A 14,558-nucleotide genomic window follows, 5' to 3' on the forward strand; every position below is an offset into this window, starting at 1 on the left:
TCAGATTTTTTATCTTCAAGAAGACCCTTCAACATTTCATATGATAATACTGGTTTGGTGATGATGAACTCCTTTAGCTTTTTCTTGTCCGGGAAAATCTTTATATGTCTATTGATTCTAAATGATAGCTTTGCAGGCTAGAGTAATCTTGGTTGTAGGTCCTTGCTTTTCATCACTCTGAATATTTCTTGCCACTTCCTTCTGGCCTGCAAAGTTTCTTTTGAGAAATCAGCTGACAATTTTATGGGAGCTCTCTTGTAGGTAACTAACTGTTTTCTCTTGTTGCTTTTGAGAGTCTTTGTCATTAGCTTTTTGCATTTTGATTATGATGTGTTTTGGTGTGGGCCTCTTTGGGTTCATCCTGATTGGGACTTTATGTGCTTCTCTGTTTTCTTAAAGTTAGGGAAGTTTTCTGTCATTTTTTCAAATAGGTTTTCAATTTCTTGCTCTCTTCTCCTTCTGGCACCCCCATGATGCGAATATTTGTACGCTTGAAGTTGTCCCAGTGGTTCCTTACACTATCCTCATTTTTTTTTTTTTTTTTTCTTTTTACTGGTCTGATTGAGTGTTTTTTGCTTCCATATATTCTAAATCGATGATTTGCTTCTTGGCTTCACCTTCACTACTATTGATTCCCTGTAAATTATTCTTTATTTCAGTTAATGCATCCTCCATTTCTGACTGGTCCTCTATGTTGTTGATGTTCTCAACAAGTTCCTTGAGCATTCTTATAACCAATATTTTGAACTGTGCATCTGTTAGATTGCTTGTGTCTGTTTTATTTAGTTCTTTTCCTGGAGTTTTGTTCTATTCTTTCATTTGGGACATGTTTCTTTGTCTCATTTGGCTGCCTCCCTGTTTGTTTCTATGTATTAGGTAGAGTTGCTGTGTCTGCTATGCTTTGTAGGGTGGCCTGTTGTAGTAGGTGTCCTATAGGGTCCAGTGGCACAGCCTCCCTGATCAACACAACTGGGCCCTCGAGGTGCACCCCTCATGTGGACTATGCATCCTTCTGTTGTAATTGCGTCTTGGTTGCTGTTGGCACATATATGGGAGGGATTTACTCAGGTTGATCAACTGCAAGGACTGGCTGTGCCCACTGACCACTGACCTCTGACTACCTTGGAGGATTAGCTCTGCAGGGACCCACTACACAAAGCAAGATTTACTTCAGCAGGGCTCTGGTACCCATTGAATCCACTTCTTGAGTGTGCCACTTGTGGAGGTGGTTGGGTGGTAGTGCTTCAACATGCATCTGAAGCTGTCCACTGAGTGCGCTGGCTCTGGGGCAAGATCAGCCACTGCCTGTGTTCTACCCGGGGCCATGGGGCATAAGCTACAAAGTTATTTGCAGATGACTGCTTCTTGTGCTGGGCTTGGAGATACCCAGGCAAAGCCAAGCTGTGAATCAAGGCTGGCTGCTTCTAGTGTTGGGTCTGGGGCCACTTAGTGAGAGGTATGGGGCTATCTGAGGCCAGGTGCTGCTTGTTTGAGAGAATTTAGGAAAATCTGAAGCAGGAGCCAAGACAGGCCAATGGTGTGGTAAAGCCCCACTGGAAACAGCTTGGTGGGCTTGAACGTTGGGTGGGGCAGGGCCTCAGGGAATCACCAGGATGGGGCAAAGGGTGTGAGCCAGGTTGCTGGAGTCCCAGATATGCGTCTGCAAGGCCCTGTAGGAACCACAGCCTCTGCCACCACATCTGTCCTTGAGAAAGCTGTCTCTCTATTTTTCTTGATGCCAAACAACTCAGTTCTTCCCTGTGTAACTCTGGTGCCTTTCAAGTTGCCTCCCCTATGCTGGAGCCAGTCTCAATGTGGCTTTTTAATTTCATAGTCATAGGACCTCCATTCAGCTTGTTTTCAGGTGGTTCTTAATGATGGTTTCCTGTAGTTTAGTTGTAATTTTGATGATTGTGTGGGAGGAGGGGAGACCACGTTTACCTACACTGTCATCTTCACTAGAAGTCTCTCATTTTTTAAAGTGTATGTTATGCTCAGCGGGTATGGCTCAGTGGTTGAGCATCGACCCCTGCACCAAGAGGTCTCTGGTTCAGTTCCTGGTCAGGACACATGCCCAGGTTGTGTGCCTGATTTCCAGTGGGGTGCATGCAGGAGGCAGCCAATTGATGATCTCTCTCATTGCTGTTTCTCTCTCTCTCTCTCCCTTTTCCTTCCCCTCTCTCTAAAATCAATAAAGGAAAAATAAAGTGTATATTATATAGCTATTTTCTGATCTTTCTTTACCATAAAGATTACATTTAACATTCTAAAGTTAAAACACTAATATGAACTTATAGCAACTCAATTTCAGTAACATACAAAAATTCTGTTCTTTTACACTTCCATCCTCAACCTCTTCAGTTGCTGATGTCACACACAGTATTATATCTTTTTTTAAATATACATTTTATTGATTTTTTTTTTTATCCTCACCTGAGGACATTTTTGCATTTATCTTCGGATAGAACGGGAGGAAGGGGGGGAGAAGGGAGAGAGAAACATTGATGTGAGAGAGACACATTGAGTGGTTGCCACCCATACAACCCCAACTGGGGCAGGGACAAAACCTCACCGAGCTACGTGCCCCTACCAGGAATTGAACCCAGGACTCTCTGGTCCACGGGCCAATGCTCTAACTGCTGAGCCAAACTGGCCAGAGCTATTGATTTTTTAAATATATATATATTTAATCCTCGCCCGAGAATATTTTTCTATTTATCTTTAGATAGAGTGTGAGGGAAGGAGAGAGAGGGAGAGAGAGAAACATCTATATGAGAGGGACACATTGACTGGTTGCCTTTCACCAGGGCTGGCTGGGGATGAACCGCAACCAAGGTATATGCCCTTGAGCAGAATCGAACCAGTGACTCATTGGTCTGTGGTCTGATGCTCTAACTGCTGCGCCAAACCTGCCAGGGCTGAAATTTTTTTAAAATTTTTATTGTTTTAGCCTCACCCAAGGACATTTTTCCATTTTTTTGTTCAGATAGTGTGGGAGGGAGAGAGAGAAACATCGACGTGAAAGGGACTCAAGTGGCTGTAACCTGCACAACCAACCAGGGCTGGTGACAAACTGCAACCGAGGTAGGTGCCCTTAGCGGACACCGTACCCGGGTCCCTCTGGACTGTAGGCTGATGCTCTAATCGCTGAGCCAAACCGGCCAGGGCTGAAAATTTTTTTTTTTTAGAGAGGGAGAGAGAGAAAAACATCAATGTGAGGGAGAAATATTGATGCACCACCTCCTGCATTCCTCTCACTGGGGATCAAGCCCACAGCCCGGGCACGTGCCCTTACTAGAAATCGAACTAAGACCTCTCAGTCCATGGGGCAAAGCTCAATCCACTGAGCCACGCCGGCCGGGCCAGTATTATATTTTTACACATTGTATACCCCTAGACGTAAACATACATACGTACGTGCATACATATATATATATACACACACACACATATATACATATACATGTACACACACACACACACATATTATTATGATTATTTTTTTAAATTTTCACCTGAGGGTATTTTTTTATTATTATTATTTTTTCCAGATAGAGTGGGAGAGAAAGCGGGAGGGAGGGAGGGAGAGAGAGAAACATTGATGTGAGACATCAACTGGTTGTCTACCTTACAACCCCAACTCCAACCAGGACCAGGGATCTAACTGATATGAGGTATGTGCCCTTAACCAAAGTTGAACCTGTGACTCTTTGGTCTGTGGGCCGACGCTGTAACCACTGAGCAAAATCTGCCTGGGCCTTAAAAAACTGCATTATCCCTAGCTGGTTTTGCTCAGTGGTTAGAGCGCCAGCCTGCGGTCCAGAGAGACCCGGGTTTGGTTCCTGCTGAGGGCACGTACCTTGATTGCAGTTTGTCCCTGGCCCTGGTTAGGTCGTGCGAGAGGCAGCCACTCGATGTGTTTCTTTCACATCGATGTTTCTCTCTCTCTCTTTCTCTCTCTCTCCCTCCCACTCTATCTGAACAAAAAATGGAAAAATGTCCTCGGGTGAGGATAAAAAAAAATTGCATTAGTCTCTTAAATTATGTAGAAAACAAAAATTTGAATTACAAAGTAGAGTTAGACACTAATAGTAGCTTTCACACTAATTGATTTTCTTTCCATTAAGTGTATTTGTGTTTTTAATCGTGTAGAAAACAAAAAGTTCAGCTACAAACCATTGTTATAACAATACTAGCTTTTATAATTACCCATGTGTTTACCTTTAGTGAGATCTTTATTTTTTCATGTGACTTTGAATTATTGTCTAGTGCCTCTTCATTTCACCTTGCAGAAATCCCCTGAGCCTTTTTTGGGGACAGGTTCAGTGGTCACAGACTCCCTCATGTTATATTTATGTGTATATTTCTTAATTTCTCCCTTACTCGTAAAGGACAGTTTTGCCTCATACAGGATTCTTTTTTTTTTTTTTTTGGTATATGTCCCTAGCAGGGAACCGAACCCAGGACTCTGTGGTCCACAGGCTAACGCTCTAACCGCTGAGCCCAACAGACCAGGGCAGGTTTCATTACTTTTCTATTGTTTTATTTTTGCTCCTATGCTGAGTTCAGGCTATATTTTGAATGCAGTTTGTAATCAGAAGGCAACAGAAACAGCTCCGTCTCTTCAACCATATTGACTGGGTTTGATCCTTGATCCTTGATCTGCCTCTTACTGTAGACTCCCCTGAATCTCTGCTTCTGCAAAATTGGAATAATATCTCAAGGACTGCTGTAACAGTCCAGTGATTTAAAACATATTAAGTGTTTGGAGTAGATACATAGTAAAGTTCAATAAATATTTTTTGTTGTTACTTGTAAAATTAAAAGTATAGTATATAATGGTTATCTTTCCCGGATTATAGAGAAGGCCTTTTATGACCATGCTAAATATAATAGTATCTCCTGTTAACTCCTCATTCTTCACCCTGCTACATTTTTCTACATGGCACTTATTGTTTGATATTATATGTTTATTAGTTTGTTTCCTTCTACTGAATTATAACTTTGAGGGCAATAATTTTATTTTATTCATAGCTGTGTTCACTTTAGTGCTTAAAATAGTATCTGATTTATAATATTTAACAAATATTTGGTTGATGACTAAGATGCATGAGGGCACCTAAAGGTTTTTTAGGGGGTATCTGTTTGATTGTTTTAATGAGTTAACTGCTTTTTATGGGGAGCATATTTTGTATTGGCAATGCCTCAATGAACTTTTGTTTTCAAAGGCACCTAAAATCTTTTGCTTTCTTTTGTTAAGCTATATGTGAAACAGAGCCTGAACAGCCTGTTCGTCATTATCCATTATGGGTGAAAGTAGAAGGTGAAATAGATCCAGAGCCAGTTTATATCCCAACGCCTTCTGTCATTGAGCCTACGAAACCATTGTTGCCTCAACCAGAAGTTTCATCTACTGTGAAGGGCAAACTACTCACTGGAATTAAACCTGCACGGGCTTATACTCCCAAACCCAATCCTGTGGTAAGCCTGGAGTTTTATCTTTTATTGCAGGTTGCAAAAATCATTTGTGAAGATGATGGTTTCAACAAAATTTTTAAAGGATATTTTTCAATTATCATTTATCTCCCCTATATCCTCCTCCACTTCCACCTATTCCCTTCCCCCTGCAATCACCACACTGTTGTCTATTAGTTCTTTCTTTCCCTGTCTTCTTTTTTTTCTTTCTTGCTCAATCCCTCAATCAGATTTTTGGGTTATATTCTGTCAATCAGTTTGCTTTCAGATAATATGCCTATAAGCCGTTTCCTTCTGATTTATTTGGTTTAGTTGCTGGCACTTAAAAATATTATAAAAATAGAGATTAGTAGTAGTAGTTGTTTGTAAATATAGCCAAATTGCTCTTCAGGGGGTTTGTATAAAAATGGGCTTTTTAAAAAACCTGACTTGCAAAAATCTGTTGAAAATACTCTTATTCCTGTAGTGTAGTATATTGAGTAATTGAGATATAGTACATGTTATTAGTAGAAAATCATTAAGAAAAAGCTTTAAAAAGTAAAATCTTAAAGCGAATTTCTTTATATATAATAATAACAGTAAAGTTCAAGATTTAAAATAACAGTTACTGTAACATGACCATGTGTCGACTGGCAGGTAAAAGAGCTGATAAGCATTTCTGATTACTAAACACATTTCAGTCTTCCTAGTCCATTAAATTGAAGAAAGATCCTTTAGTTCAATGCTATTCAGTAGTTCTCTCTGTGCCAGTGCTGATCCAAAACTGTTATCAGTCTGAGATGAATTAAGTATGTATAGAAAATAAGAATAACTATTTAGAAACTTTTATAGCAAGTTGATAGATGTATCTATTAAATTTGATCTAAAAAAAATTTGGGCTTATATTTTACATCTTTTGTTTTTATAGTAATCTGTTTTGTATTTTTCTAGTAATTACTTTTGTATTATATAAAAGGATTAGTCTATATAAGACTGGTGATTTTAAAATGTGTTCTTTGGCCTGGCTGGTGTGGCTTGGTGGTTGAGAATCGACCCATGCACCAAGAGATTGCCGGTTCGATTCCCGGTTCGATTCCCGGTTCGATTCCCGGTCAGGGCACATGCCCAGGTTGTGGCCCTGATCTCCAGTAGGGAGCATGCAGAAGGTGGCCAATTGATGTTCTCTCTCATAGTTGTTTCTCTCTGTCTCTCCCTCTCCCTTCCTCTCTCTCTCTAATATCAATAAAGAAAAAAAATTTTTTTTAATGTATTCTTTGTCCTGGCTGGTTTTGCTGAGTGGTTAGAGCATCAGGCAGTGGACCAAAGAGTTGTAGGTTTGCTCTCAGGCCCCAGTCAGGGTCATGGGGGAGGCAAACAATCGATATGTCTCTGACATTGATATTTCTCTCTGTGTCTCTCTCCTTCCTTCCTTGCCATTCTGTCTGAAACGTCAATGGAAAGGTAGCCTTAGGTGAAGATTAAAAAAATGTATTCTTCACTACAGATCATTTGAGGAGCACTGTTCTGGTGTGATCTGAACTGTTTTTTTTTTTAATTGACTTTTTAGAGGTAGAGAGGAAGGGAGAGAGAGAGAGAGAAACATCAATGTGTGAGAGAAACATCGATCAGCTGCTTCCTGCACGCCCCCCACTGGGGATTGAGCCCACAACCTGGGCACATGCTCTGACTGGGAATCAAACCAGGACCTCTCCGTCCATGGGACGACGCTCAATCCACTGAGCCATAATGGCCAGGCTGATCTGAAATTTCTTGATAGAAAATTTGATCCTTTCTTATTGCCTTAAGATTAGCACATGTGAACTGTATTTATATTATTTAACTTTAAAGTTTGTATTAAAAATTTTGAAGTGTTGTAATAAAAAGAAAAATTAAACACCTTTTGCCTTTTGAAGTTGAGGATACCTTTCCCCCCAATATTTGCAATGTTTTGTTTTATGAAACTTACAGATTCGGGAAGAGGACAAGGATCCAGTCTACTTGTACTTTGAAAGTATGATGACTTGTGCCCGAGTTCGAGTATACGAACGAAAGAAAGAGGAACAGAGACAGTTGACACCATCACCATCCCCATCATTTCAGCAGCCCAGCTCATACCATTCTAGTCCTGAGAACTGTAGTGCAAAGGTGAGTTACTTATTGCATAATTTCTGTTTTTAACTTCCAATTTCCTGTTGCTGGTATTAGAATTTGCATTACTATCAAAATAACTTGTGGGGTAGAGAAGGCTTACTTGATGTATATATTAATGTATCCATTTCTCTGCATACCTATTCTAGAGAACAGTTTCTTAGAGTTGTTAAAAATATTACTTTTTTTTTTTTTAATCCTCACCTGAGAACATTCTTCCATTTTTTATTCAGACAGAGCGGGAGGGAGAGAGAGAGAAACATCAACGTGAAAGGGACACATCGAGTGGCTACCACCCGCACGACCCAACCAGGGCCAGGGACAAACCGCAACTGAAGTACATGCCTTTAGCGGGAACTGAACCCGGGTCTCTCTGGACCGCAGGCCGACGCTCTAACCCTGAGCCAAACCGGCCAGGGGAAAAATATTACTCTTTTTAATGCTGAAGTAATTTTTAAGTTTAAACGTTTCTAGTTTAAATAAAATTATTAGGATTTACATTTTTCCACATAGGTGAAATTTCTAAATAACTGAAGCTTGGCTCATTAAACAGCAAATGTTTTTCCTTTTTCATGGAATACACTATAAAATATAAAGTTAATTATTTTCTTGGTCACTCAGCCACTATCAAGGATATTACAGAGCAAGTCTTCGTGTTTTTGCCAAGGCCTATATAATATGATAGTAATGCAGCTGTGTATATAGATGTGAAGCTGTTGCCATTTTTATTTTATTTTACTTTTTAATTCTCACCTGAGGACATTTTTCTATTCATCTTCAGATAGAGTGGGAGGGAGAGAGAGAGAAAAACATCAATGTGAGAAAGACACATCAACTGGTTGCCTCCTGTACAACCCCAACAGGGCCGGGCATGAACCACAACTGAGGTATGTGCCCTTGACTAGAATCGGACCCGCGACTCTTTGGTCCACGGTCCGATGCTCTAACCACTGAGCAAGACCGGCCATGGCAAAGCTGTTGCAGTTTCTACTGTTTCAGGCTTTTTGGGCGTGGTGGGGGAGATTTAATGCTTATGTCTTAGTCTGTATTAATACTAAATATGTGTTGAATTGAAATATTTCTTTGTCATTCTCCTCTTCAGGAGCCTGATGCTGAACAGCAGCCCTTGAAACCAATTACCTGTGACCTGGAGGATGATTCTGATAAATCACAAGGTCAGCATGAAAACTAGATCTTATCATTTGATAGTAATTATATAGGTGTGGATTATAATAAAAATGAGAGGAAACCAAAACTACCAGTCCAGAATATGTCAACCTATTCTGTTTCTAGCTTCTGTTTAAAATGGAGATGATATATAAATTTTTTCCTGTTATTTGGTCTCTTTATCACTCCGGTTCTAAGAAATAAAATTCATTTATTCCTGTGATATGTTGTTGGAAGAGACATTTAGGATGAGGTCAATGATTTTCTTTCATTTTTAAATTACAGTTTATAGTTAATATTTTAATATTTTGTATGTTTTAGGTGTACAGTATAGTGGTTAGACAATCATAAACTTTACGAAGTGTTTTCTGATATTTCTAATACCCACCTGATACCATACATAGTTATTACAATATTATTGACTATATTTCCTATGCTGTACTTCACATCCCTGTGACTGTTTTGTAAGTACAAATTTGTACTTCTTAATCCCTTCACTATTTTCAACCAGTCCCCCAAGTCCCCTCCCCTTTGCCATCAGTTTTTCTGTATCTGTGAGTCTGTTTCGATTTTGTTTGTTCATTCATTTTGTTCTTTAGATTCCACATATAAGTGAAATCATATGGTATTTGTCTTTCTCTGACTTATTTCACTTAGCATAATACCTTGTAGGTCTGTTCATACTGTTGTAAATGGTAAGATTTCATTCTTTTCTAAGGCTGAGTAATATTCCAGTAGATATTGTATGTACCATAGCTTTTTTTATCCACTCATCTACTGATGGACACAGGCTGCTTCCAAATCTTGACTATTGTAAATAATGCTGAGATGAACATTGGGGTGCACATATCCTTTCTAATTAGTGTTTTGGGTTTCTTTGGCTATGTGTTCAAAAATGGAAATGCTGAGTCATAAGGCAGTTCCATTTTTTATTTTTTTGTGGAATCTTCATCATATTGTTTTTCGTAGTGGCTGCACCAGTCTATGTACCTACCAACAATACACAAAGATACCCTTTTCGCCATATCCTCGCCAGCACTTGTTTGTTGATTTATTGAAAATAACCATTCTGACAGGTATGAGGTGATATCTCATTGTGGTTTAACTTTGAATTTCTATGACAGTTAGTGACGTTGAGCATCTTTTCATAAGTCTGTTGGCCATCTGTATGTCCTCATTGGAGAAGTGTGGATTGTTGTTTTTGTGTGTGTGAACTTGTGTGAGTTCCTTGCATGCAGGGTGAAGCAAAAGTAGGTTTAACAGCTGTGAGTAAATGAAACAGTTCATTCTTATTATTTATTAATTTTATTGTGTTAATTGTTCATATGAACCACTCTAAACCTACTTTTGCTCCACACTGTGTTTTGGATATTCCTTATGGAATGTATCATTGGCAAATATCTTCTTCCATTCAGTAGGTTGTCTTTTCATTTTTTAAAAGAATATGTTGTGATTTTTTTTTTTTTTTTTAAGAGAGGAAGGGATAGAGAGATAGAAACATTGATAAGAGGGAGAAGCATCGCTTGGCTGCCTCCTGCACACCCCCTACTGGGGATCGAGCCCACGAACCAGGACCTCTCAGTCCATGGGGTGACACTCAGTCCACTGAGCCACACTAATCGGTCGGGCTGTCTTATTATTTTGTTGATGGGTTGTTGTTTTTTTTGCTGTGCAAAATTTTTTAGTTTGATGCAGTCTTATTTGTTTAGTTTTCCTTCTGTTTCCCTTACCTAAGGAGCTATATCAGAAAAAGATATTACTAAGAGAAATACAGATTTTACTGTGTATGTTTTCTTCAAGAAGTTTTATTGATTTGAGTTTTTAATCCATTTTGAGTTTATTTTTGCATATGGTGTTAGAACGTGGTCTTGTTTCTTTCTTTCTTTTTCTTTTTTTGCCTGTATCTGTTCAGTTTTCCCAACACCATTTATTGAATAGACTGTCTTTACCCTAATATGTGGTCTTGTCTCCTTTGTCAAATATTAATTGCCCATACAGATGTGGGTTTATTTCTGGGCTTTCTATTCTGTTCCATTGATCCATGTGTCTATTTTTATGCTAGTATCATGCTGGTTTTTTTGTTTTTTTTTATGCTGTTTTGACTACTATAGCCTTGTAGTATAGTTTGGTATCAGGTAGTATGATACCTACAACTTTGTTCTTTTTTCTCAAGTTTGGTGTGGCTTTTGTTGACTTTTGTGATTCCATATACATTTTTGGATAATTTGTTCTAGTTCTGTGAAAAAACGCCATTGGTATGTTAATACATATTGCATTGAATCTGTAGATTGCTTTAGGTAGGATGGACATTTTAATGATGTTAATTTTTTTCTATTCATGAGCATGCTTCAATTTACTTTTTCAGTGTCATACTTTTCTGAGTACAGGTCTTTTACTTCTTTGGTTAAATTTATTTCTAGGTATTTGTGAGGGGGGAAGGCAGTTGTATATGGGATTGTTTTCTTAGTTTACCTTTCTGATAGTTCATTATTGGTATATAAAAATGCATCTGATTTCTGAATATTTTCTTTTGTATCCTGCTACTTTACTTGAATTTATCAGTTCCAGTAGTTTTTTTTAATGGAATTTTTAGGGTTCTCTATATACAGTATTATGTCATCTGCAAATAATAACAGTTTTACTTCTTCCTTTTTATTTTGGCTTCCTTTTATTTCTTCTTCTTGTGTGATTGCTGAGGCTGGGACTTCTAGTACCATGTTGGATAAGAGTGGTGAAAGTGGACATCCTGTCTCGTTAGTGATTTTTTTTTTTAAACTAATTTTCAAACCTCAGTCACATTGGTTTAACTATTGAAATTTTTATTCAGTAAAAATTCTTGGTAGCTTTGGAGAAATGCAGATGGAGAAAGGAAGGAATATTACTGATTTATCTAGCAGAGACTACTAGCAAATTTCATGAGAGATAATGTCTAGGGAGTTAACTATATTTAATTTGCTTTCTAAGACTTCAGACACTTAAGTGGCAGTGGTTTCCAACTTTATTATTATTTTTGAATAGCATGATACACACAAAAAGTGAAAATGTTTTTATAGCACACTAAGGTAAGTGGAGGAGCCTGCTGTGGTGGAGAGATCCTGCCTGAGGACTGACAGAATCTTTATCCTGACAGACCTATAACTGTAGAACTGGTTGAAAGGCTCTGCTGTAGAAATCTAAGTGTCCAGTGAAGTAGACATCCATTTAACATGTCATGATTATAAAACATGGTAAATTGAGTGATCTGCATATGATGTAGAAGTGGAGCAATCATATCTAGATGTACAAAAGTAATTTAGGCCCTGGCTAGTTTGGCTCAGCGGTTAGAGCATCGGCCCATGGTCTGGAGAGTCCCGGGTTTGGTTCCTGCTAAGGGCACGTACCTTGGTTGCAGTTTGTACCTGGCCCAGTTGGGGTTGTGTGGGTGGCGACCACTCAATGTGTTTCTCTCACATAGATATTTCTCTCTCCCTCTTCCTCCCTCTCTCCCTCTTGCTCTATCTGAAGATAAATGCAAAAATGTCCTTGAGTGAGGATTAAAAAAAAGTAATTCAGAAGTAAAAAAAAAAAGTGATTCAGAAATATTTTCAGTATACCCCTGGCCAGTTTGGCTCAGCGGTTAGAGCGTTGGCCTGTGGACCAAAGAGTCGCGAGTTCAATTCCGGTCAAGGGCACGTACCTTGGTTGTGGGAGGCAACCTATCGATGTGTCTCTCTCACATCGATGTTTCTGTCTCTCTATCTCTCCCTCCCACTCTGTCTGAAAATAAATGAAAGAATGTTCTCGGGTGAGGATTTAAAAAAGAAAAAGTTTTTGCAGTAGAAACTAGAGGTAGAGTGCACTTTTTATTTATTTATTTAAAGAACCCCAGAAAACCCTGTCTTGCCATTTTTCAGGCTTGACTCTGCCTATCACGTTACAAGACATCTGGCATCTTTGCTTTGCCTATATGGATAGCAGAACACTATACTGAATGAACGTGAACCTTGTTTTTATAGGTCATGCTTTGTTAGCAAGATAACACTTTCTCATGTAACAATAGTTTTTTAGAACAGTCTTAAGTGGGACTTCTTTTTTATTAGCCTAGTTAGCAGGACAGTGAGAGGACTATTATAGTCTGATTCTCTGAAATCTTTTTCCTGGAAAACTCCCAAATTATGAGTTAATTTACCACTGAAAATACATGGGACTGGGACACTGGGCAACTGTTGAATTTCTATACCCCTGGCACTTTTCTGAGAACTTAGGGAAAGTAAAAATCTTTCGAAGTTGAGTATAAATTGCTGTGATGCACAGATATCTTTCAATTTCTTATCAGAAAAGAGCTGGAAGTCTTCCTGTAACGAAGGGGAATCCTCTTCCACCTCCTATGTGCATCAGAGGTCACCTGGTGGTCCCACCAAACTGATAGAAATCATTTCAGACTGCAACTGGGAGGAGGATCGCAACAAGATTTTGAGCATCTTATCCCAGCACATCAATAGCAACATGCCACAATCACTTAAGGTGGGCAGCTTCATCATTGAGTTGGCTTCTCAGCGAAAGAGCCGGGGTGAGAAGAGCCCCCCTGTTTATTCTTCTCGTGTGAAAATCTCTATGCCATCATGTCAAGACCAAGATGATATGGCTGAGAAATCTGGATCAGAGACTCCTGATGGTCCATTATCCCCTGGGAAAATGGATGATACCTCTCCTGTACAGACAGATGCCCTGGATTCAGTGAGGGAGAGATTACATGGAGGCAAAGGTCTGCCCTTTTATGCAGGGCTTTCTCCTGCAGGGAAGCTTGTGGCCTATAAACGTAAACCCAGTTCAAGCACATCTGGGCTTATCCAGGTGAGAATTATCTTTAATCTGGCTGTAGCACCTTTTTGTATTTAGATAACATCTTTATTTTTCAGAGCCCTTTGTGGGCCTTATATCATTTATCTTTACACCTCCTGGGAACTGGGTGACAAAATCATTATCTCTTTTTGTAATAGGCCTAGATTAGATACATACCTAGAATGAATTTTTGGCACACTTATAAGCAGATGTAGAGCCTAGTGTCGTTAGAAAGTTTCTCCTCTTCAACTGCATTGTCTGGCTATAGTGATACTTTTTTAACCAAGCAAGGATAGTAAGGTATTCAGTTTAGTTCTGGGGATTATTATTAGCAGAAAGCGTCCAAAATAAAACAAGGTGAAATTGATTTAAAAATAGGCAGTATATGTTTGGAAACTTGGAGAAAATGTTAATTTAGTAAGGCATTATTCAAATATATAAAAATTTTTTTTAAATGAGCCACGATTTGCCTAAGTGTTTTTTTTCTTTATATGATTCATAGGGTTTTTGCCAATATAATCTTTTTTTTTTTTTTTTTTTTGGTACATGCCCCTAGCGGGAACTGAACCCGGGACTCTCTGGTCCGCAGGCCAACGCTCCAACCACTGAGCCAAACCGGCCAGGGCTGTAATCATTTTTGTAGGACAAATATCTCTATCCTCTACTGTTTAGTAATTCAGGCAGGTTATATTAGTAAAGTAACCCTGGCATGTACAGAGTTCTTTGGAGAGAGAAGTTCTGAATTAAAATGTAATCATAGTCAAAAAGGTTTTCTCCTCTTGCTCAGAGACATTAAATGCCCTTTTGTATCAGCATAGCAAAATGTGTGGAAGTGTCTGATGTTATTGCTAAGGCTGCTTGACTTGATTAGCGTGACTGCTTCTCTGGGCTAAGGACTATTCCAATAATAATATGTCTGACCTACTTAGTTAAAAAGTTTTTATTGCAGATTATTCTTGGTGGTGCTA

At 38.9% G+C, this 14,558-nt stretch overlaps 1 protein-coding gene across 13 annotated transcripts in view; it reads left to right on the plus strand.

The window, feature by feature from the left end:
• Window positions 1-14,558, plus strand: part of MGA (MAX dimerization protein MGA) — a 147,794-nt gene that overhangs the window by 104,882 nt on the left and 28,354 nt on the right. For 11 of the 13 annotated variants that reach the window (XM_036244982.1, XM_036245017.1, XM_036245055.1 and 8 more), the window contains exons 10-13: window positions 5,261-5,481; window positions 7,423-7,599; window positions 8,705-8,777; window positions 13,085-13,602. In XM_036244982.1, coding sequence (XP_036100875.1) covers window positions 5,261-5,481; window positions 7,423-7,599; window positions 8,705-8,777; window positions 13,085-13,602 — 989 coding nt within the window. The remainder of the gene's footprint in view (window positions 1-5,260; window positions 5,482-7,422; window positions 7,600-8,704; window positions 8,778-13,084; window positions 13,603-14,558) is intronic. The other 2 variants (XM_036245034.1, XM_036245042.1) reach the window with 1 other exon arrangement.

The sequence above is a fragment of the Molossus molossus genome, unplaced genomic scaffold, assembly GCF_014108415.1.
Source record: "Molossus molossus isolate mMolMol1 unplaced genomic scaffold, mMolMol1.p scaffold_m16_p_1, whole genome shotgun sequence".
NCBI classification, from domain to species: domain Eukaryota; kingdom Metazoa; phylum Chordata; class Mammalia; order Chiroptera; family Molossidae; genus Molossus; species Molossus molossus.